The sequence below is a fragment of the Cetorhinus maximus genome, chromosome 16 (assembly GCF_964194155.1).
Source record: "Cetorhinus maximus chromosome 16, sCetMax3.hap1.1, whole genome shotgun sequence".
NCBI lineage: Eukaryota > Metazoa > Chordata > Chondrichthyes > Lamniformes > Cetorhinidae > Cetorhinus > Cetorhinus maximus.
In genome coordinates, this window is record NC_135894.1 from 38060898 (window position 1) to 38082917 (window position 22020).

Genomic DNA, 22020 nt, shown 5'->3' on the forward strand with positions numbered 1-22020 from the left:
TGGTCCCTGGGATGAGAAGGGGTTGTCCTATGATGAGAAATCGGACTCATACTCTCCGAAGAATGAGAAATGATCGCATTGAGACACTCAAGATTCTGAATGGGGCTTGATAGGATGGACATAGTTGTTCTTCCCCTGGCTGGGAATCTCAAACACGGGTCACAGTCTCAGGATAAGGGGCTGATCATTTTAGGCCTGAGATGAGGAGAAATTTCTTCACTCAAAGGGTTGTGAGCCTTTGGAATTCTCTACCCTAGAGGATTGCAGATGCTCCATTTTTGAATACATTTATAGAATCATAGAATGGTTCTAGCACAGAAGGCCATTTGATCCATCATATTTGTGCCAGCTCTCTGCAAGAGCAAATCATCTAGTCCCAATCCCCCACCAGTGTTCCTCGTAGCCCTGCAAATTTTTTTCTCTTCAGATAATGAAACAATTCTCTTTTGAATGCCTCGATCAAAACTGCCTCCACCACACTCAAGTAGTGCATTCCAGATCCTGACCACTTGCTGCATCAGAAAGTTTTCCCTCATGTTGCTTTGCTTTTACCAATTGCCTTAAATTGGTGTCCTCTGGTTCTCAATCCTTCAGCCAACAGAAACAGTTTTGCCCCATCTATTCTGCCCAGACCCCTCATGATCTTGAACACCTCTATCAAATACCCACTTAATCTTCTTTTGTCCAAGGAAAACAGTTGCAGCTTCGCTAATGCATCCAAGAGACTGAAGTTCCTCATCCCTGGAAACATTCTTGTGAATCTTTTCTGCACGCTTTCTAATGCCTTCACATCCTTCCTAAAGTGCAGTGCCCAGGACTAGGCACAATATTCCAGGTGAGGCCAAGGAAGGAGTAACAAGCCCAGAGAACCATGGATGACCAGAGATATTGAGAAGGAAAAGAGAGGCTTTTAGCAGGTACAAGGGAAGCAAATCAGCAGAAGCATTAGTGGAGTACAGAATGTGCAGGGTAGAGCTTAAGAAAGCAATTAGGAGAGCAAAGAGGGGATATGAGAAAGCTCTGGCTGGTAAAAGTAGGGAAAATCCCAAGATATTCTATAAGTATATCAATGGGAAGAGGATAACCAGGGAAAGAGTTTGGCCCATAAGGGGCAATCTGTGGGTGGAGCCAGAGGACATCGCTAGAGTGTTGAATGAATACTTCATGTCCGTCTTCACCCAAGAGAATGAGGATGAAGGTATTGAACTCAGGAAGAGAGAGGCTACGAGGTTCTTAAGCAAATTGATATAGGGAGTGACAAGGTATTGGAGGTGTTGGCAGGCTTAGAAGTGGACAAATCTCCAGGTCCGGATGATTTGTGTCCCAGGCTGCTGAGGGAGGCAAGGGAGGAGATTGCAGGGGCTCTGACACAAATTTTTAATTCCTCTCTAGCCACGGGGGAGGTGCCAGAGGACTGGAGAACAGCTAATGTGGTTCTGCTATTTAAGAAGAGTTGTAGAGATAAGCCAGGGAACTACAGGCCCGTGTCTCACGTCAGTGATAGGGAAACTATTGGGGAAAGTTCTGAAGGAGAGTATCTATCTCCACTTGGAGAGGCAAGGTTTGATCAGGGATAGTCAGCATGGCTTTGTCAGAGGGAGGTCATGCCTAACAAATTTGATTGAATTTTTTGAGGTGGTGACCAGGTGTGTAGATGAGGGTAGTGCAGTTGATGTAGTTTATATGGATTTCAGCAAAGCCTTTGGGAGACTTATAAAAGAAGGCAAATTCACATGGGATACAGGGTAATTTGATAAGGTGGATTCAAAATTGGCTTAGTTGTAGGAGGCAGAGGGCGATGACAGAAAGATGCTTTAGTGACTGGAAGCCAGTGACCAGTGGCGTACCACAGGGATTTGTGCTCGGTCCCCTATTATTTGTCATTTATATAAACGACATAGATGACTATGTGGGGGGTAGGATTAGTAAGTTTATGGATGACACAAAGATTGGTCGGGTGGTTAACAATGAGGTTGAGTGTCTTGGGCTACAGGAAGATATAGACGGGATGGTCAAATGGGCAGATAAGTGGCAGATGGAATTTAACCCTGAAAAGTGTGAGGTGATACACTTTGGAAGGAGTAATTTGACAAGGAAGTATTCAATGAACGGCATGACACTAGGAAGTTCTGAGGAACAAAGGGACCTTGGCGTGTGTGTCCATAGATCTCTGAAGGCAGAGGGGCATGTTAGTGGGGTGGTGAAAAAGGCATATGGGACACTTGCCTTTATCAATCGAGGCATAGATTACAAAAGTAGGGAGGTCATGTTGGAGTTGTATAGAACCTTCGTGAGGCCACAGCTGGAGTACTGTGTGCAGTTCTGGTTGCCACATTATAGGAAGGATGTGATTGCACTGGAGGGGGTGCAGAGGGGATTCACCAGGATGTTGCCTGGGATGAAACATTTAAGTTATGAAGAGAGGTTGAATAGACTTGGGTTGTTTTCGTTGGAGCAGAGAAGACTGAGGGGTGAACTGATCGAGGTGTACACGATTATGAGGGGCATGGACAGGGTGGATAGGGAGCAGCTGTTCCCCTTAGTTGAAGGGTCAGTCACAATGGGGCATAAGTTCAAGGTGAGGGCAGGAGGTTTAGGGGGGATGTGAGGAAAAACTTTTTTACCCAGAGGGTGGTGACAGTCTGGAATGCACTGCCTGGGAGGGTGGTGGAGGCGGGTTGCCTCACATCCTTTGAAAAGTACCTGGATGAACACTTGGCACGTCATAACATTCAAGGCTATGGGTCAAGTGCTGGTAAATGGGATTAGGTAGGTAAGTCAGGTGTTTCTCACCTGTTGGTGCAGACTCGATGGGCCTCTTTTGCACTGTGATTCTGTGATTCTGTGAAACCAGTCTTTTATACAGCTTTATCAGAACTTCTTCACTTTTTTACCCTATGCCTTACTTATAAAGTCCAGGTTTACTAATCTCTTTCTCAACCTGTTGATAGACAGCCTTTTGGTCTCCAAGGGGATCAAATGATATGGGGAGAAGGTGGAAAAATGGAATTGAGGCCGAGGAACAGCTGTGATCGTATTGAATGATGGAGCAGACTCGAGGGATCTTTTATTCTTACTTAAAAAAAGACTAGGGTACACAGCAAAATGATGATGAAAATGTTCCAGGTGGCTAGGAACTATGTTGAAATACTTGTGAAAGGGCCATGTGGTTTGATATGCAATTAGCAAATTGTATAAAATCACATTTCATGCTTTAAAGTGAATAGATAATAACTAGCAGCCAGGGAAAGGCTTGAAAGAGGCAGAGATGGGTAGAGAAGCAGAGGATAAAGGGATGAAAGTTCCAGAGGACCATAGGCTGCTCTCTCATTAGAGAGAGACATCTGGTGGTGAATTTAACCCGAGGGTCACCACACCTCAGGTGAGGGGTGAGATTGAGAAGGCAGGGCCTTCATGGATGTCCTCAGCTGGTACAGGAATTGAACCCATGTTGTTGGCATTACTTTGCTTCACAAACCAGCCATCCAGCCAACTGAGCTAACTGACCTCTGCAGTGGAATGGCAAAGGTTAGTCTCAGAAAAAAAGATAAACGCATTTGAAAGCAATGTTGGGTGAGGGTGTCCTAAAAGGACAAAAACAGCAGATGCATGGGAACACCATCATCTGTAATTGCCTCTCCAAAACACACACCCATCCTGACTTGGAACTATATCACCATTCCTTCACTGTGGCTGGGTCAAAATCTTAGAACTCCCTTCCTAACAGCGCTGAGGGAAGGGAAGGCGGCCATCTTCTCAGGGGTAATTAGGGATGGGCAAAAAATGCTAGCCTTGCCAGTGATGCCCATATCCTGTGAACAAATAAATAAATAAAAATACCAGAAGTGAGAATAGCTGCTCTGGACATCAAGTAGCACTTGACCAAGTATGGCACCAAGGCACCTAATAAAACTGATGTCAATGGCAATCAATGGGTAAACTTGGCAAAGGTTAGAGTCATACATGGTGCAACAAGAAGTTGGTGATGATTGCCAGAGGCCAATCATCAGTGTTTACCAAGAAGCAGGACTTTACCAAAGCTATGGTAAACAAGGAGATTGTAGGGATACTGGATGAATTAAAAATAGGTGAAGAGGAGGTACAGAAAAGGTCGGCAATTCTAAATTTGGATAAGTCCCACAGTCTGTATAGGATTCTCCTTAGATACAGGGGCGGTGCCAGAGGACCGGAGGATTGCAAATGTTACACCCTTGTTCAAAAGAGGGGAGGATAAACCTGGCAATGACAGACCAGTCAGCTTAACATCAGTGGTAGGGAAGTTTTTAGAAACAGTAGTGTGGGAGAAAATTAACAGGCACTTGGAAAAGCATGGACTAACAAAAGAAAGCACAGATAGGCTGAGGTTTCTGAAGAAGAGTCATATGGACTCGAAACGTTAACTCTGTTTCTCTCTCCACAGATGCTGTCAGGCCTGCTGAGTTTTTCCAGCATTTTCTGTTTTTATTTCATGTTATATATGCGGAGGGCAAATTGTGTTTGACTAACTTGATTGAGATTTTAGATGAGGTACCAGAGAGGGCGGATGAAGGCTGTGTAGTTGATGTTGTCTATATGGGCTTTCAAAAGGCATCTGACAAAGCACCACATATTCGGCTTACCAGCAAAATTGAAGCCCATAGGATAAAAGGGACAGGGGCAGAATAGATATAAAATTGACTAAGGGGTAGAAAACAGAGAGATGTGGTGAATGGTGGCTTTCTGGACTTGAGGGAGGTCTGGAGTGGTGTTCCCCACAGTTCAGTACTAGGACCACTACTTTTTTTGATAAACATTAAGTACCTTCCCTTGGGCACAATTTTGAAATTTGTAGAGGGTATGAAATTGTTGAGCTCAATGTTGAGTCTGGAAGGAAGTAAATGGGCCTAATTGAAAAATTAGGTGTTGTTCCTTGAGTTTACATTGAGCTTTATTGGAACAGTGCAGCAGACCAAGGATAGAGATGTCCAAGTGAGAGAATTTTTTTTTTAATTCGTTCACGGGATGTGGGTGTCACTGGCTAAGCTAGCATTTATTGCCCATCCCTAACTGCCCTTGGGAAGGAATGGTGAGCTAACTTCTTGAACCGCTGCAGTCCATGTGGTGTAGGTACACCCACAGTGCTGTTTGGAAGGGAGTTCCAGGATTTTGGGCCAGCGACAGTGAAGGAACGGTGATATATTTCCAAGTCAGGGTGGTGAGTGGCTCGGAGGAGAACTTCCAGGTGGTGGTGTTCCCATGTGCCCACTGCCCTTGTCCTTCTAGATGGTAGTAGTCGTGGGTTTGGAACATGCTGTCAAAAGAGCCTTGGAGAGTTCCTGCAGTGCATCTTGCAGGTGGTGCACACTGGTGCTATTGTGCATCAGTGGTGGAGGGAGTGAATGTTTGTGGGTGGGGTGCCAATCAAGCGGGCTGCTTTGTCCTGGATGGTGTCAAGCTTCTTGAGTGTTGTGGGAGCTGCATTCATCCAGGCAAGTGGAGAGCATTCCATCACACTCCTAAATTATGACTTGTAGATGCTGGACAGGCTTTGGGGAGTCAGGAGGTTAGTTACCCACCACAGGACTCCTAGCCTCTGACCTGCTCTTGTAGCCACAATATTTATATGGCTAGTCCAGTTCAGTTTCTGACCAATGCTAACCCCCAGGATGTTGATAGTGGGATTTCACTGATGGTAATGCCATTGAATGTCAAGGAGCAATGGTTAGATTCTCTCTTGTTGGAGATGGTCATTACCTGCACTTGTGTGGCACGAATGTTACTTACCACTTGTCAGCCCAAGCCTGGATATTGTCCAGGTCTTGCTGCATTTGGACATGGACTGCTTCAGTATCTCAGGAGTCGCAAATGGTGCTGAACATCGTGCAATTATCAGTGAACGTCCCCGCTTCTAACCCTATGATGGATGGAAAGTCATTGATGAAGCAGCTGAAGATGGTTGGGCCAAGGACACTATCCAGAGGAGCTCCTGCAATTATGTCCTGGAACTGAGATGATTGGCCTCCAACAACCACAGCCATCTTTCCTTTGTGCTAGGTATGACTCCAACCAGCGGAGTGTTTTCCCCCTGATTCCCATTGAATCCAATTTTGCTAGGGTTCCTTGATGCCACACAAGGTCAAATGCTGCCTTGATGTCCAGGCCAGTCATCTCACCTCACCTCTGGAGTTCAGCGCTTTTGAACCAAGGCTGTAATGAGGTCAGGAGCTGAGTGGCCCTGGCGGAACCCAAACTGAATGTCAGTGAGCAGGTTATTGCTTAGCAAATGTTGTTTGATAGCACCGTTGATGACCCCTTTCACCACTTTCCTGATGCTTGACTGATGGGCTGTAATTGGCTGGGTTGGACTCGTCCTGCTTTTTGTGTACAGGACATACCTGGGCAATTTTCCACATTGTCAGGTAGATGCCAGTGTTGTAGCTGAATTAAAATGGAAGACCACCGGAAGCTTGGGCTCATGCTTGTGGACTGAACAGAGGTGTTCTGCAAAGCAGTTACCCAATCTGTGCTTGGTTTGCCCAGTGTAGAGGAGGCTGCACTGTGAGCAACAAATACAATATCCTAAATTGAAAGATGAACCTGCAAAGCACTGTTTCACCTGGAAGGAGTATTTGGGGCCTTGGACAGTGAGGAAAGAGGAGATAAAAGGGCAGGTATTACACCTCCTGTGCTTACATAGAAAGATGCCATTGGAAGGGATGGAGGTATTGGGGGTAATGGAGGAGTGGACCAGAGTGCCGCGGAGGGAACCGTCCTTATGGAATACTGAAAGGGGATGAGAGGGGAAGATATGTTTGGTATTGGTAATAGCAGAGAATGACCCATTGAATATGGAGGCTGGTGGGGTGGAAGGTGAAGGCAATGGAACCCTATTGTGGTTCTGCCAGGGAAGGGAAAGGGTGGGAGCAGAAGTGTAGGAAATGGATTGGAAATGGCTGAGGGCCCTGTCAACAACAGTGGTGGGGGTGGGTGGGGGCAGATGATCCTCAATTGAGGATCAAGGAGACATCAGATGCACTGGTATGGAAAGTAGCATCATCAGAACAAATGTGATGGAGGACCTGAGGAATGGAATGGAATCGTTACAGGGTGTAGGGTACAAGGAATTGTGATTAAGGTAGCTGTGGGAGTCAGTGGGTTTATAATGAATGTTTGTGGGTAGCCCATCCCCAGAAATGGAGACAGAGAAGTCAAGGAAGGGAAGGGAAGAGTTGGAAATGGACCATGTGGAGGTGAGAAATTGGACGCAAAGTTGATGAAGTTTTCTGAAGGAAATGGCACAGATACAGTCATTGTGAAGTGACACATCTTGGTGGAGAGACAATACAAGCTAAGTGGTACTATTTTAAAGGGAATGCAAGAACAGAGAGACCTAAGGATGTTTTTGCATAAGTATTTGAAGGTGACAGGACAGTTTAACAAAGTTGTTAATAAAGCAAACAGGATTCTTAGCTTTATAAATAGAGGTGTAGAGTGCAAAAACCAGGAAGCTGTGCTACACCTAAGTAAAATACTAGTTTTGTCCCAGCTGGATTATTCTGTCCCATTTATACATTATTTAAAAAATTTGTGAGTGCTGCTCAAGCCAATTGGAAGATAAATACAATAAATAAATCCTCAGATCATTTAATGATCAAACAGATGTTTTTGGATGTGGAAGTAGTGAAAGGGGTTGCTCGTGTAGCTGCAGTGGGAAGATGGCCTTGGATATGGGAGCTCTGGGACAGTAGTGGTGGGGTATAGGAGCACTGGGATAGGAGGTTGTTGGGTGTGGGAGTAGTGAGAGGAGAATCCTGGGTGGTATGAACAGTCAAAAAGAACGCTATGGAGCCAATGGAAAAAATGTTATAGCCATGTTCACGCTTCTTGATCTTGGAACTAATTACAATTTCATAAAACACTTACTGCCTCCCTCAAATTGTCTCTTACCTATTGTATACTTGAACTAGGGGTGCACAAAAATTAGGAAATGTATTATTCTCCTGTCATGCTATATTGCACCCCACAAATTATATTATTTTCAATAAAAGATCTAGTTTAAAACATTGAAAACCTCATTGCTTTTACCCAGGCGATGATGCTGTACTTGAGAAGAGAGCAGCCATTTTCCAACTTTAGTGGGAGACATCTGAGCTGTGGCAGTTGAGCCTGCAGTCAGGCCAATAGATGACACTCTGTGATTATCGTGCAATAGGACTTGACCATTAAAATGGATAGAGAAGATTTCAGGACTCAAGCACATTCCAATCAAATGCCAGCTAATGTCATCATAAGCACATGCACCAAGTTCTGCAACAGGAACAATATGGAGATTAGAAGCCTACTACAGCCAACAGCTTCAAAATATCATAATACTTAGCAATTCTTTGAAGCTTGGTTATTTTACATAATTTTTTCAAGAGATATTGAAGATTCCTGGGAATGGGATAGTCTCTGTCATTATATATATATATATATTCTTTTTATGGTATCTTAGTTCTGGACTGACACACATCATCGGACGTTGCCTTTCTGTCAAAGGTTGGGATAAATAGTCAATTGCAGCAACATTGAGCAGTGTTGAGACTTAATATGCAATTTCTTTTTGAAATGCACATTAGTGCATCGTTCATGGTGAATCTAATTGCTGATCTCAAAGCTAAGCCTGTCAAGTGCTGACAGAAAGTTTTTGTCACCCTTGCAGCAGAGGCACAAATACATGTCAGTGATACTGGGAGAAGTTTTGTGGCAAGAACAGCTGATCTGTCAATTGGGAATAAACTGTTGCTAGCTTTCTCGGCAAGGATGCACATGGTCAACATAGCACCCTGCTTCTCAGAATTCTGGGTAATGAAATAAAGAGGCATAGAACTTTGGTAGTGGTTGTCCCCATCTTCCACTGTAACTAGCGGGCGAGAGGCACAACCCCCAGTGAAAGTTTATTTCAAAACCTGGAGGTATCATTAGGTTCCATGCCTACCCATACAATGACCTAGAGGAGAGAAGGGGTCATTCCTAGTGTCCAGATCACTAAGCAGAAAAAAGGCAGCAGCTGTGGGAATTCCAGGAACCCACTAGGCTCCATTGATAATAAGCTCCATGTTTGGGGCAACTGTCCCAGAAGATGAGCAATTGTGAATTTTCAGAGTGGACAGCCTGAATTTCACCATTGTCCCCAATTTTCCTCCATCTCCACTATGCTGGGAGTGTGCCTTGGAAAATGTATTTATATATTTATATTGACGATTGTGACAATTTAGAATGGCATTTATAATTGCTTTCTGGGGGGAAAAAAATGTCTGTTCTCTTTGTGAAGCAGCAAATGCACAACCTGTAAGCAGTCCCTGGCTGGTTGATTAGATCCTCAGACTTAAGATATATGTTAATATATGCAAGATTGGCATTGCAGGAGGAGGTGGGGACCATCTAGAACTAATTTTCATTTTGAAAAGCCAGCCAGGTGCACAATGGGGGGAATTGTCATCTCAACACTTGGCCGATTTCCCACTTACTTTAGAAGCTGACAAATTTTTATTTGTAGTTCTTCTGCTTCTTTTTCTTCCTCTCCCTCCCTCAATTTTCTCACCTACTCTATTTAAGCACAGAGAAACGCACTGACTTCTGCTGGATTATAACTCCTGTAGCGCCAGCAGTTCTCCAGTGCCTGCTCCAGATATTCACCATCTGTAAGCTCAGACAGTGAGAGGGTCAAATTGGTCTTTAATGATTTTACAATGCATCTTTCAGCAGAAGCCAATAAAAATTGGCAGGTAAACTTTGGCCATTTCTTTCCCATTTTCTAACCTGGGACACTGAAACCATTTGAAATGCCCCGTTTTGGGTTTTAGCTGTGATTAGCTAAATCAGCGTAATTTAGGAATTGAATTTGGAATTTTCTGTATATCTTTGTAGCATATCACATGGTCACCTGGAATTTCCACTGGGGACTGTTCCCCTCATCTCTTGCTATATTTATAGCAGGATCGGTGGAAACCATGGAGAAAGCCCATAAATGGTAATTTACACCTTGGGCTGGATTTTATGACCCCCCACCCCACCACTGTCATTGTCCTGTTGGACATGTTTCTGGCTGGGGACATGTAAAATATGTTGGGTGGCTAGCCCACCACCTTCCCACCCACCCCCAATCGGGTCCCCATACCACGAGGGCTGGAATTTTCCTGCCTCATCCACTGGCGGGATCTTCTGGTCCTGCCGAAGTCAACGGACATTTAAATTGTTCGCTGCATTTTCTGGCCTACGCCAAAATTCTGTCTGAGTGGTGGGTAAAGTGCCTACTAGCTCATCCACCCTTAGGCCTGTTGAGAGCCTTAAGTGGCCAATTATTGCCCATTGAAGGCCATCAATCTGCCTCCACTGCCATAATACACTGGGCAGTGGCAGGTGGACAAGAGTGGGAAGGCTGTTTTTTTACTTTGGTGAAAAGGCGGGAAGGATAAGGGTACATCAAATGGAGGGGGGGGGGGGAGGGGGAGGGGGGAGGGTATGCTCAGAGCGCATTGGGGCATCTCCCCCAAGATGCTATTCCTCCTCTGCACCTCCTTGTCTGGCCTCTAAAACCTGTCCCTCCCACTCCCTTCTCTAGGGTGTCCAATCCCTCCCCACCCTAAAAGCCCGAGACTTACCTGGGTTCAGTATCCAGTTTTGATCTCCGTGGGCCTCCTTGCAGTCCCAGCAGTGCCCACTACTGATTCTGGCACTGCAGTGACTGCTAGGACTGCCAGTCAATCAGATTGGCTGGCAGCTCCCAAGGGCAGGACTTCCTCCCACAGAGGGTTGGAAGTTTCACTCTCTGCTTGTTTAGGCCATCCGAAGTGTTTTATCGTTGCAGGGCAGCCCTTTTAAAGCCTGTTGGTTTGGAACGGACTTCCGGGGGTGGGGGTGAAAAGCAGCATGCCCCCCTGTAAAATCTAGCCCAATATCTGCTGATGTCATGGTAGTAGATCAGGAGAACCCCCACAGAAATTTTAGTGTACTTACCCAGAACAACATCGGGTGCAATAATATTGTTCTGTTTGAGAAGGACAAATTGAAAACCTTCTTTAGCTCTTGGACTCAGTATAGTCCAAAGCTAGATGAATCCATGATCTACACAATGGTGGTCCATTTCAAAGTTCACCTCCTGAGACATTACAGGCAGGCTGCCAGGCCACTGTTACATTTGTACCTGGAGCAGCACTTTGAGAGTTCCAGTAATTTCAGCTAAACCTCTACCTTTATGCCAAGTACTGAGATCTGTTGCAGCTGCATTTCAATCTTCTGTCAGTCCTATGATAATCCCTTTGTAGCGTATACCTGGTAAAGTGCCATTTGTAAATCCATTGATGGAATACATTTTGATTGGAGTCTTTACTTTATTCTCATAATTCCAGCTCTCGCTTTCATCAAAAATGGAAAACAGCAAAACAAATTCTTTATCAAAGTATTTTTGCTTTCCATCCTGTGATAAGCTTTCTACACAAAAAGAAAAAGGAACTTGTTACTGGGATTGATTAAATACTTGGTACCATTTACACTTCATTTGATTTGTTCTTCTGTTCCTAGTTAAAGTAGTCCTCACCTCCAATAACTTCATTTTAATTTTAACTCAGGACATGAATCAGGTGAATGGAGGAAGGTTAGGTGCACAAGAATCTACCCTGATGTCATCAGCATGAGGCCCAGACACTTTGAACTCCTAGACTGAATCTCAATTTTGATTAATCCGCTATCCATCTGATTATATCAGGAAACAGGCAACTTGCCAACTTTGTGCACACTATTTCCAGTGGGGGACGTCTGGGCAAGGAGAGAGACACCATCCCCCAGCACCAGTAGAAGTAGCCTTATGGCCACTATCCAACAGGCCTAGGGAGATAAAAGCAAAACACTGTGGATGCAGGAAATCTGAAGTAAAAACAGAAAATGCTGGAAAAACTCAGCAGGACGGGCAACATCTATGGAAAGAGAAACAGAATTAACATTTCAAGTCCGTATGACTCCGTGGTGACTGACAGGGTTTGGCCTCAGTGTAGGAAGAAGTTCAATGACTTCACAAGAGCAGCAAGCGTGATTGAAGGCCTTTGTCTCTCTCTCTCTCTCTCTTTAACACCTCCTGATAATAGTCCATTCACCTCCTCTCTCAGCAATCTCATCAATTCCCTTCCCTCCATCACACCCTTCAGCATCCCATCACAAGGGCACACTAAAAATTCTCATTCCAAAAATATTCACCTCTTCCTCTTCTTAAATCATACACTGACACCATTCTGTTCTCACATCCTAGCATTTACATCTGTATTTCTTCCATTTCATAGTCTACATAATTAGCTTTACATTCATCAACTCCCCATCCTCATTCCAATTTACTTCTTCTCCATCTCTCACTACATGCATTATATTCACAAGCCTTACGTATTTCCACTTAGGCATTTGCTATTGAAAAGCTAACTCTCACCCCTCTTTCTACAGGATAAAGCAATATATAATGCAAGGGAGAGGACCAAGGCCTACTGAGGGGTATAAAACATGGTAAACACAACCAATTTGAGATTAGTGGCCGAGACAAAGCTATAAGTATTAGGGAAGAGGAGTTGTGAAGCCTATCTGAGCAGGATGCCTCTTTAGGTCTTGTAACCCGCACAAAAGCTCTTCAATCTAGTTTCACCATTCTGACATGCTACATTCTGACAGGACTAAACCTCTTATCTTTTATCACGTTTTATCATTCCTCCCTTGGCACCAAAACATCCTGAACTAAATAACAGCGGTGATCTGTACGTTGCACTGACCATGGTGCATTAGCCCTCATTGTTTTCCTTGAATCTTCTGCAGTCATTGATATGGTCAACTAAACACTACACTTACATCAAAGCCAGATATGGAGCACAGTGGTTAAGTCATTGGTTCTCAAACTTATTTGGCTGAAGGATCCATTTACAAAATGTGTTAGTAATCAGAGACTCCCTTCCCCCTGACATCTAAATTATACTTCCATATAATACTCAAAATACAAAAATGCTGCAAGTAAAAGAGGGTTTAAATAATGCTTTTAAGAAAGCAGGTATTTACTTAGATATCAGTAAGATGGGTAGCTTGCTTCTCACTGTAGAGTCTGCCTATTCATGTGCCCTCTGTTTCCCACTGACATAAATTTGGAATTTAGATCCTCATGTCGAAATCACTCCACGGCCATGCTAACCTCTAGTCTCTTCCACTACTCCAACCTCCTGCCCACCACCCCATGCCCCATCAAAAACCCTCCATTCTTCTGGTTTTTGTGTCTTGTTCATCTTCCCTCTCCCCATCTATTGATTTCCTTCAGCCACCAATGCTTCATGCTCTATAATATGCTTCCCTCCTCACCTTGTTTAAGACTGGTATAAAAATAAATCACCTCTCTAAGTTTTTCATCATTTCCCCCAATATCTCCTCCTCTTGCTATCTATTTCCTTTCCTTTGTGCCTCTGTAAAGCACTGTAGCATGTTTACAATTTGTTGTTGTTAAAAGACTTTTAAGCACAAGAGCCACAGGCATGTCAGACACCTCAGCTGGTATTCCCTCTTGGAGTTCCCAAGTAACCTGTGTTGGGAATAATGACTGTTAAGTAATCAGAGGACTAGCAAACTGAACTGTCCTGTCCATCAAACTGACAGGATAGCATAGATCCAGGGATGCATACCAAAGGGGTTCAAGGTCCAACAGAAGTACAATAAGAGGAAAAGAAATGAATTACCAGGTTTACAGATGAGTAGAGTTCCAATCAACCCTGTGTGGAAATCTTTCACTACATCAATATCAGAAGAATAGATGTAGGTAAGGCACTGAGGATCAAATATTGTTGGTCCCATTTCTTCTGTGATCTTCCATGTATAGGTATATTCTTGGGAAGGTACAATAGGATCTATTCTGTCTTTAAATAATAATCTGTTTTCATGGAAGAATCCTAAACAAAATCAAAAATCAATGTTAATGCTTCCTCTGCTGCAAAAATGATTATGATAGAATTTGATGTAAGCATTTTGAAAGGTATTTAAAAATCACATTAAATGGTTACATTTGGAAAGTGGCAGATTTTTTTGAGACACCATGGAGCAGAGCGAGCTGGGTGTGATTCCCCCACTTTTTCAGTTTTAGTTCTCAGCCAACACAATGTAGGGAAATTCGTGAATAATCAAAATATTGTCTTTAAATTTAACACCTGCTATTACATTATATCCATTATCTAGTTAATGGACATTCTATACATATAACAATATATTCATATCACACCTTTAACTGAATAAAACATCCCAAGGCACTTCACAGGAGCATTATGAAGCAAAATATGACACTAAGCCACATAAGGGGATATTAGATCAGCCAAAAGGTTTTAACAAGTGTATTAAAGAAAGAAAGTGAGGTAGAGAGGTTTAGGGAGGGAATTCCAAAGCTTAGGGCATGGGTAACTGAAGGCACAGCCACCAATGGTACAACGATTAAAATTGGGGATGCTCAAGAGGCCAGAATTAGATAAGCGCAGATATCTCGGAGGGAAAGTGTACCTTTGTCACAATCACATAGGATGTCATTTTTGCCCTTGATATGAACTGTTTTGGTACTGTGGCAGGGGCAGAAACCTGATTGGAGGGATTTAAAAATGGAGTTTCAGGAAAGATGGGCATGAATTTGGGAGGCGGCAACACATTCAGTCAAGGACTTTGAAGAGGTAAGGGAGGTTGGAAATGGGACAAATTTGCAAAGATGGTGAAGTGAGGTCGAGGGTTGACTTTTGGAGGACATAGATAATGATGGCAATTTTAAAAAAGAGAGGTGCAACACCTGAAGAGAGAACACTATTAACAATATTGGATAACATAGGGACCAGGAAGTGCTGTGGTTGGGGGGAGATCTCACGATGAGCTTAGAGAGGACATGAGGGGAGGCAGGAAAAAAATGAGAGAAAGGTATGAGTTCAGGTCTAGGACTAGAGCAGGCGGGAACTTTAGAGGAAGTTTGGCCAAGTGGGAAAAGTGGAAGGGAGCGACAAGGTAGAGGCAGCTAATCGGATGGTCTCAATCTTAGTGACAATGAAGTCTATGTTCTCCTCACACTTAGTTTTGGAAGGTGGAGAGAGGGGTTTCAGATTCAGTTTGCACTACAGTAAAGAGGCCAGGACTATCTTTGTATTCCAGGATGATCCTGGAATAGTGAGCAGCTTTAGTAACCGAGAGCAGGACCTGATAGCCAGATCTGATGGCAGGGTTGCTAAACCAGTTGTCCACCAAATCCCTTCAAGTCTGCAGACCTTGAACTTCAGGGAGTGAAGATGAGGGCCATACCAGGAGGAGTGGCTGGAGTGAGAGAGATTAATGGTTTTATCGAGGACTAGAGAATCAAAGATGGAGGGGAGGGTGTGTTTGAGCAAATCAGTAGCTACAGAATGTTGTGGTGAGCCGAGGGCCAAAGGCTAGACAGCTGGTATTTTGAAAGCGGAGTTGAAAGTGAATTGGGGATTGTTTTTTCCAGGAATGAATACAGAAGGGTTGGGATGTGGAAGGAGGATGTGGGTGGAGAGTGATACAAAGCAGTGGTCAGAGATGGCTTTATCTGTGATTGATACAATGGGACTAGCAAGACCATGTGAGATGGTAAGGTCAATGGGGTGGGCATGAAGATGTACTTACAAACTATATCTCTGCTGACGAGTCCATGCACAGCTTTTCCTATATAAATGTGCATGAGTGTATATTGTTGTGCACATACACAACAGTCCTGGCTCGTATGATACTGTAATTTGAAAACTATCACTTACATTCTTAAACTTAACAATTTAGATTTTCCACTCAGCTTCACTAAAAAAAAGGGTAAATTGAATGAAACGGACTATCAATTAAGGTCAGCATCTGTTATGACAGCTATCTGCTTGTATGTTGCATCCAATTTTCTGGTGGCATTTCCTTCAGTCACCAGTTTCCAGCTCGACAGCTTCAATATGTAAATGAGCTTCACATGACATACTGCTGATGTTGCTGCCAGGTTATTGCTGAATAATCCACCCAACTGTGTAATTTGGACGTCCAGGATTACTAGGGATTTAGCTATTGAAAGATATGCTTTCAATGAGCCCTGTCTTTAGACTGATAGGAGGCTTCACACCTTTTTAACCGTGTTTCTTCTTGTTCTTATTTATCCATTAAGGTAATTTTATAGCCACAGTTGGGTCAGTGCTATATTGCCCCAACCACAGTCAAGTAACACCATGAGTTTTCCAGTGGAAATCCCCTTGTATTTGTGTTTGGAGGAAGAATGAACAACAGAAAGATACCAGACAGGCCAGGCTGTGCATCCCGCAGCTGAATCTGATTTTGCTCCCATTTTAGGTGCTCTTCTGACACTGCTCAAGTATCAATTGAGCTTGTCCCTGCTTTGAGAATCTAGGATGGTATCTCAAACCTTTATTTAAAAAAGGAAGATGTACTATTCTATCTATTGAATATTTTTTCAAATTCAGTTCAAAAGCAATGATCTTGTCTCTAATGGCTGACACAATGTTAAGTTTATAATACACGATGAAGCACCATTAGGTAATGATTTCATCAATAAAGATATTAATTTAATGAATATCTAACATCTTTTTCCTCAGCCTCTCCTATCCTGAAAACATTGACTCTGTCCTAGGACATAGTATCACAATAACAATAGACAGTGCTTTTAATATATTAAAACTTTCAAGTGTACTTCACAGGAACATAATCAAACAAAACTCAAGTAAACCACATAAGCAGACATTAGGGGTGGTGACCAAAAGTTGGATAAAGAGGTAGACTTTAAGGGGTGTCTTTAAAGGAGAAGTGAGAGGCGGAGAAGATTAGGAAGGGAGTTCCAGAGCTTAGAGCTATGCAGCTGAAGGCATGGCATCCCTGGTGGGAGGTGAAAATTGGAGATGGGCAAGAGGGCATAATTAGAGCAGTGCCCTTCAATACCTCCCCCTAAGTAGTTGTATGCAAGTACCTTGATAGTGACTATCAGTAGGCCCTTAACTGCCCAATATTGCTCATCCACCATTCACACATAAGTACTTCCAGCAGATGGTTGGGATAGTAATCACCAATCAGAGCCCTGACTGACTTTCCTCTCCCTAACTCAAGTATACTGAGGCCAGCTGTTGCTCACATAAGATTAGCTAACTCAGCATAAACCCAGCATTGACCTGGTTTGCATGAATCAATCACTGACTGAAACCACTCACTATGTTATCAAGTGTTCTACCAGCAACAAGTTATTTTCTTAGTAATACTATGACAGCAATGCAAGCTGAACATTTGGCAAAACAAAAGCTAAATTATCTCTGGTGGTTGATCAGCCAATATAACAAAAAGACATCATCATCTGGAAATTTGTACATGCCCATTTTTGAGCCAATGGAGGATGCAGGGATCTACCCCAGCACCTAAAGGATGAGCTCCAAGATACATCTGATATTGGACCCAGGGGCTCAATTCCATCAAGGTAGTGAGCTGGGACAATAGCAGGCAGCTCTCTGGTAAAGAAAGATTCAAGATTAGACTGATGTGATGTTAAATCACATCAAGAGGTAGCGGTGGCTTTTGAGGGGATAGGGGAGGCAGTGTCGGCAATTGCCCCTGCTCCTCCCGGTCCCACATTCAAGAATGTGCATTTTAGACCTTACCTTGTTGGTCATGACCCAAATTAGAATTGCTGAATACAGTACTCATGAAGTCTAATGAAAACTACATGCTGTGTTAATCAAACAGGAAAATCAGAAACTGAGAGGCTTAAGTTTGGTAGACATTTCAATTAAGAACAGTTAGCGGGGAAGCATTTCTCAACCATTCCAAAGGTTAGTTTAGTTTGCAAACAAGTTCCAAAGGAGGTATCACAATGGTCTGCAAAGTCAACAGCCTCTAGTAATTGGAAAAAAAAACAATTTTACAATATTGTTCAAAAGATTCCTTTCATAAGGTTTTATTCTTATGGTAAGCAGATAAAAAAGATTTAATTAATCGAGATCAGAAATGAACCAGGGTGCATGCATTCTGAGGTCATATTACAGATGTACAGATTACAGTGTGAGTCAGAGAGAGCATACACAGAGGAAGATGAGCAAGGGAAACCAGAGTAATCAGGCACCTTCAGAAGAGAGCCAAAGAATCATGATAGTACCCGTCCAGGAGGATATCTGCAGAAAGTGCACTCTCAGGTCTATTCACAGAAGCTGTGACCCCGATATTTACTAGGAAGCACTGCATTTTGAGAAATTGATTTAAATTTGTTAAGTGTCTAACTGATATCCAACACCTTGCCCATCCTTAATTTAACTCTCCCTCACCTCTCTTGTCTGTCTAGGGGTGGTGTTGGTTGGGGGGTGTTGGGGGTTAATATTGAGGGCTGTGTCTCAGAAACCTACACTTCAGACATGAAGCTAGAGGAGCTCTGTTGTAGCCAGGTCTAGAACCAAGATCCACAATATGGGCAGCTCTGACTGCTGCAGAGAAAGCAAACGCAGCTCTTAATTTATATGCCATTTGCTAATTCCAGCGAACTACAGAGGCCTTTTTACCAGATCAATCAGCTCACTGTACATTTCTCTAGAAAGCCTTTTTTCTTGTTCTTCCTTCAAAGCGAAGATGACCGTGTTCATTATCTTGGGTGCTAGTTTGAGTTCCAATGGGCATGCAGGTGACTGCTAAGGCCGACCTCCGCATGGAAGATTCTGCTGCAAACAGGATAGGGAACCACAGACAACTGAGTTTTGGACAAGTTGCTGGCTTGGGATTTTCTCTCCTTCTGTTTTATCCCTGCCTCTGGTATGTTCTTCCTTTCTAAGGAGGCCGCACGCCTATTTTTTATTTTGTTGTGCCAGATGCAATGACCCTGGATGAGCTTCTCTCAGGATTCAAAGTCAATATCAAGACTTCAGAGTACCCTTGTAGCACCTCCTTTGGCCGCCATGAGAGAGCACCCCAGACACAAGCTCTCCATAGAAGACCTGCTTTGGTAAGCAAGTGTCAGGCATTTTGGCTACATGACCAGCCCAACTCAGCTGTGACTGTCTCAATATGGTGTGGATGCTTAGAATGCCAGCTCAGGTGAGCACCTCAGTGTCCTGCCATCTGATCTTCAGAAGCTTCCAAAAGTAGCTCAAGTGAAATTGGTTGAGCTTCTGTTGCTGATACATAGTCCAAGTCTCATGTGTAGAGTAGAGTGGGCAGGGCTATTGCACTATAGACTTTCAGTTTGATAGGGAGACTTACTCCTCTTCATTCCCAGACTGATGTTTGAAATCTGTAAGGCCAGTTATCAATGGCCTGTTTACCAAGGCAGCTCAGTTTAAACAATTTGGCAGTGTTCCCATATGATCAGAGAATGGGCCATCAGATTTTCCATAAGTACCAGTTTCCCATGCTGCTGAGACAAAACCTATTATTTGCACACAATATCTGCACCTTTATATTTTCAACAGAAGTTACACAGAAGATCTATGTGGACAACATGCCGCAGAAGTTCAAAAAAAATCTTGTCATTAATAATTAAGAGTTTGGTAAATGTATTGATTCTTGCTGACATGCCCCATTTCTAACACATACAGTTATGTTAAACATTAAGAAAGCTATGAATATAAAAGTGATTTACCCTTCCGAGTTATTGACACAGGACATCTGCAAACACAGTGCTACCAACAGATTAATTAAATATGGTAATACATGGAGACAACAACTGCACTGAAAATCTGTACATTTACCAGGAAACAACATGATATCTGTAGCTACATGATGATTTCAAATACTAGTGGATTTGTTTAACATAAATATACTGATAGAAAATTTAAAAACTACCACTGCAGATAAGCAACATATTTTAAATTTGTGTCTCTGCACTGAGTTTTCAGCGTTATAATTTGATGTGTCAACTCGTGTCAAGTTGTTTTTCTTGGGAAATGGGCATCGCTGGCAACACCAGCATTTGTTGCCCATCCCTAAATGCCTAGGTGGTGGTGAGCCATCTTCTTGAACCACTGCAGTCAGTCTGGTGTAGGTATAGCCACAGTATTGTTAGGAAGGGAGTTCTAGGATTTTGATCCTATGATATTGAAGGAACAGCGATATAGTTCCAAGTCAGGACAATGTGAGGCTTGGAGGAGGACTTGAAGGTGGTGGTCTTTACATACATCTAATGCCCTTTTCCTTCTAGGTGGTAGAGGCTGTGGGTTTGGAAGGTGCTGCCAAAGGAGTCTTAGTGACTTGCTGCAGTGCATCTTGTTTATAGTTGTCCCGACGACAGGAAATTGTGATTAAGTGAGGTCCATTTATAACTTCACCAGCTTACGAAACATATTGAACTGTTTAAAGAGGTCCTGTGTTTTTTAAAGATACAAGAAAAGACACTGACAAAAGATGGCTGCTACCAGTCCCTGATGTCTGGTATTGTAAGTTGAGCACTTTTCTGGAAAGTTCCTATATGAATTGCACTGCAGACCTGCCCTGACATGTTGCATGGAATTTCACACCTGGGCGGTGTGAAAAAAAATTGCAGCCAGTTGTGGAGGCTGAATAAAAGGGAGCCCATTTGTCCCATCTCACCCAGTCGTGACATAGTACACACTGCCGCACTGTGCATCAGTGGTGGAAGAAGTGAAAGTTTAAGTTGGCAAATGGGGCGTTGATCAAGCCAGCTGCCTTGTCCTAGATAGTGTCAAGTTTCTTGAGTGTTGTTGCAGCTGCACTCATCCAGGCAAGTGCAGAGTATTCCATCACACTCCTGACTTGTGCCTTGTAGAGGTGAGCAGGCTTTGTGGAATTAATAAGTGAGTTACTTGCCTCAGAATTCCTAGGCTCCAACCTGCTCTTGTAGCCACAGTATTTATCTGGCTGCTCCAGTTCAGCTTCTGGTTAATTGTAATTTAAATTTAGGCACAATGTGCAAGACCTGATGAAAAAGACAGTCTCGCAAATTTCAGCTTCAGAGTATAATTGCTCTGAATTAAAGTTCGAGAAGTTCCCAATATATTTACTGGTTGTTAGCAGAGAGTCAACTTTGTATCAATTTTTGGAGAAAACACACTTTAACACTAATATTAAACATCTTGTCAATGTTAAAAAGTTATCTGCTTCAGATAAAAAAGACAGATTTGCATTTGTATAGCACCTTTCACGACCATCGGATGTTTCAAAGTGCTTCACAGCCAATTAAGTACTTTTGAAGTGTAGTCACAGTTGTAATGTAGGGAATGTAGCAGCCACAGCAAACTCCCCAAAACAGCAATGTGATAATGACCAGATAATCCTTTTTGTGTGATATCGATGGGGGTTAAATATTGCCCAGGGCACGAGGGATAACGCCCCTGATATTCTTCGAAATAGCATCATGGGATCTTTTACATCCACCTGAGAAGGCAGACAGGGTCTTGGAAAGATTTTAATTAATTGTACCCGAAGGTAGTAAGACAAATGCTCCATTTTCCCTGGCTAGAGGGTAATGTGGTGAAGGCAACTGGTCAGCTCTAAATTCCTTAAAGCAGATATGGGTCTTGCACTATTGAAAAGGTGGCGGGGGTGTAGTGGTATTGTCACTGGACTAGTAACCCAGTAGATCCAGGGTAATACCCTGGGGATTCTGGTTCAAGTCCCACCACACCAGATGGTGAAATTTGAATACAATAAAAATCTGGAATTAAAAGTTGAATGATGGCCATGAAACCATTGTTGTAAAAACCCATCTGGTTCGCAAATGCCTTTTGGGAAGGAAACTTGAATGGCCTACATGTGACTCCAGACTTGCAGCAATGTGGTTGACTCTTAACTGCCACTCCTAGCAAGCCATTCAGTTGTACCAAGCTGCTAAAAAGTCTAAAAGGAATGCAATGACCTGATCCCATGAATGAATCCCATAAAAAAATGAAGCATAATATGACCATTGGCAAGGTCAACATCTATTGCTTATCCCTAATTGCTGGCGGTGGTTATGTTAGTAAATAGAGATAGTTTAAGTAAGTTATATTGGTATTTGTGGGTTTTCGGAATGAGTTTTAGCTTTAAAGTTCA

The 22020-nt window shown here is 43.1% G+C and overlaps 1 protein-coding gene across 1 annotated transcript in view; it reads right to left on the reverse strand.

Moving 5' to 3' along the window:
* f5 (coagulation factor V) overlaps positions 1-22020 on the reverse strand; it is a 119118-nt gene that overhangs the window by 88323 nt on the left and 8775 nt on the right. The window contains exons 4-6 of the mRNA XM_078559700.1: positions 13713-13922; positions 11293-11451; positions 8065-8286 (exon numbers count right to left, since the gene is read on the reverse strand). Of these exons, the coding sequence (XP_078415826.1) occupies positions 8065-8286; positions 11293-11451; positions 13713-13922 (591 nt within the window). The remainder of the gene's footprint in view (positions 1-8064; positions 8287-11292; positions 11452-13712; positions 13923-22020) is intronic.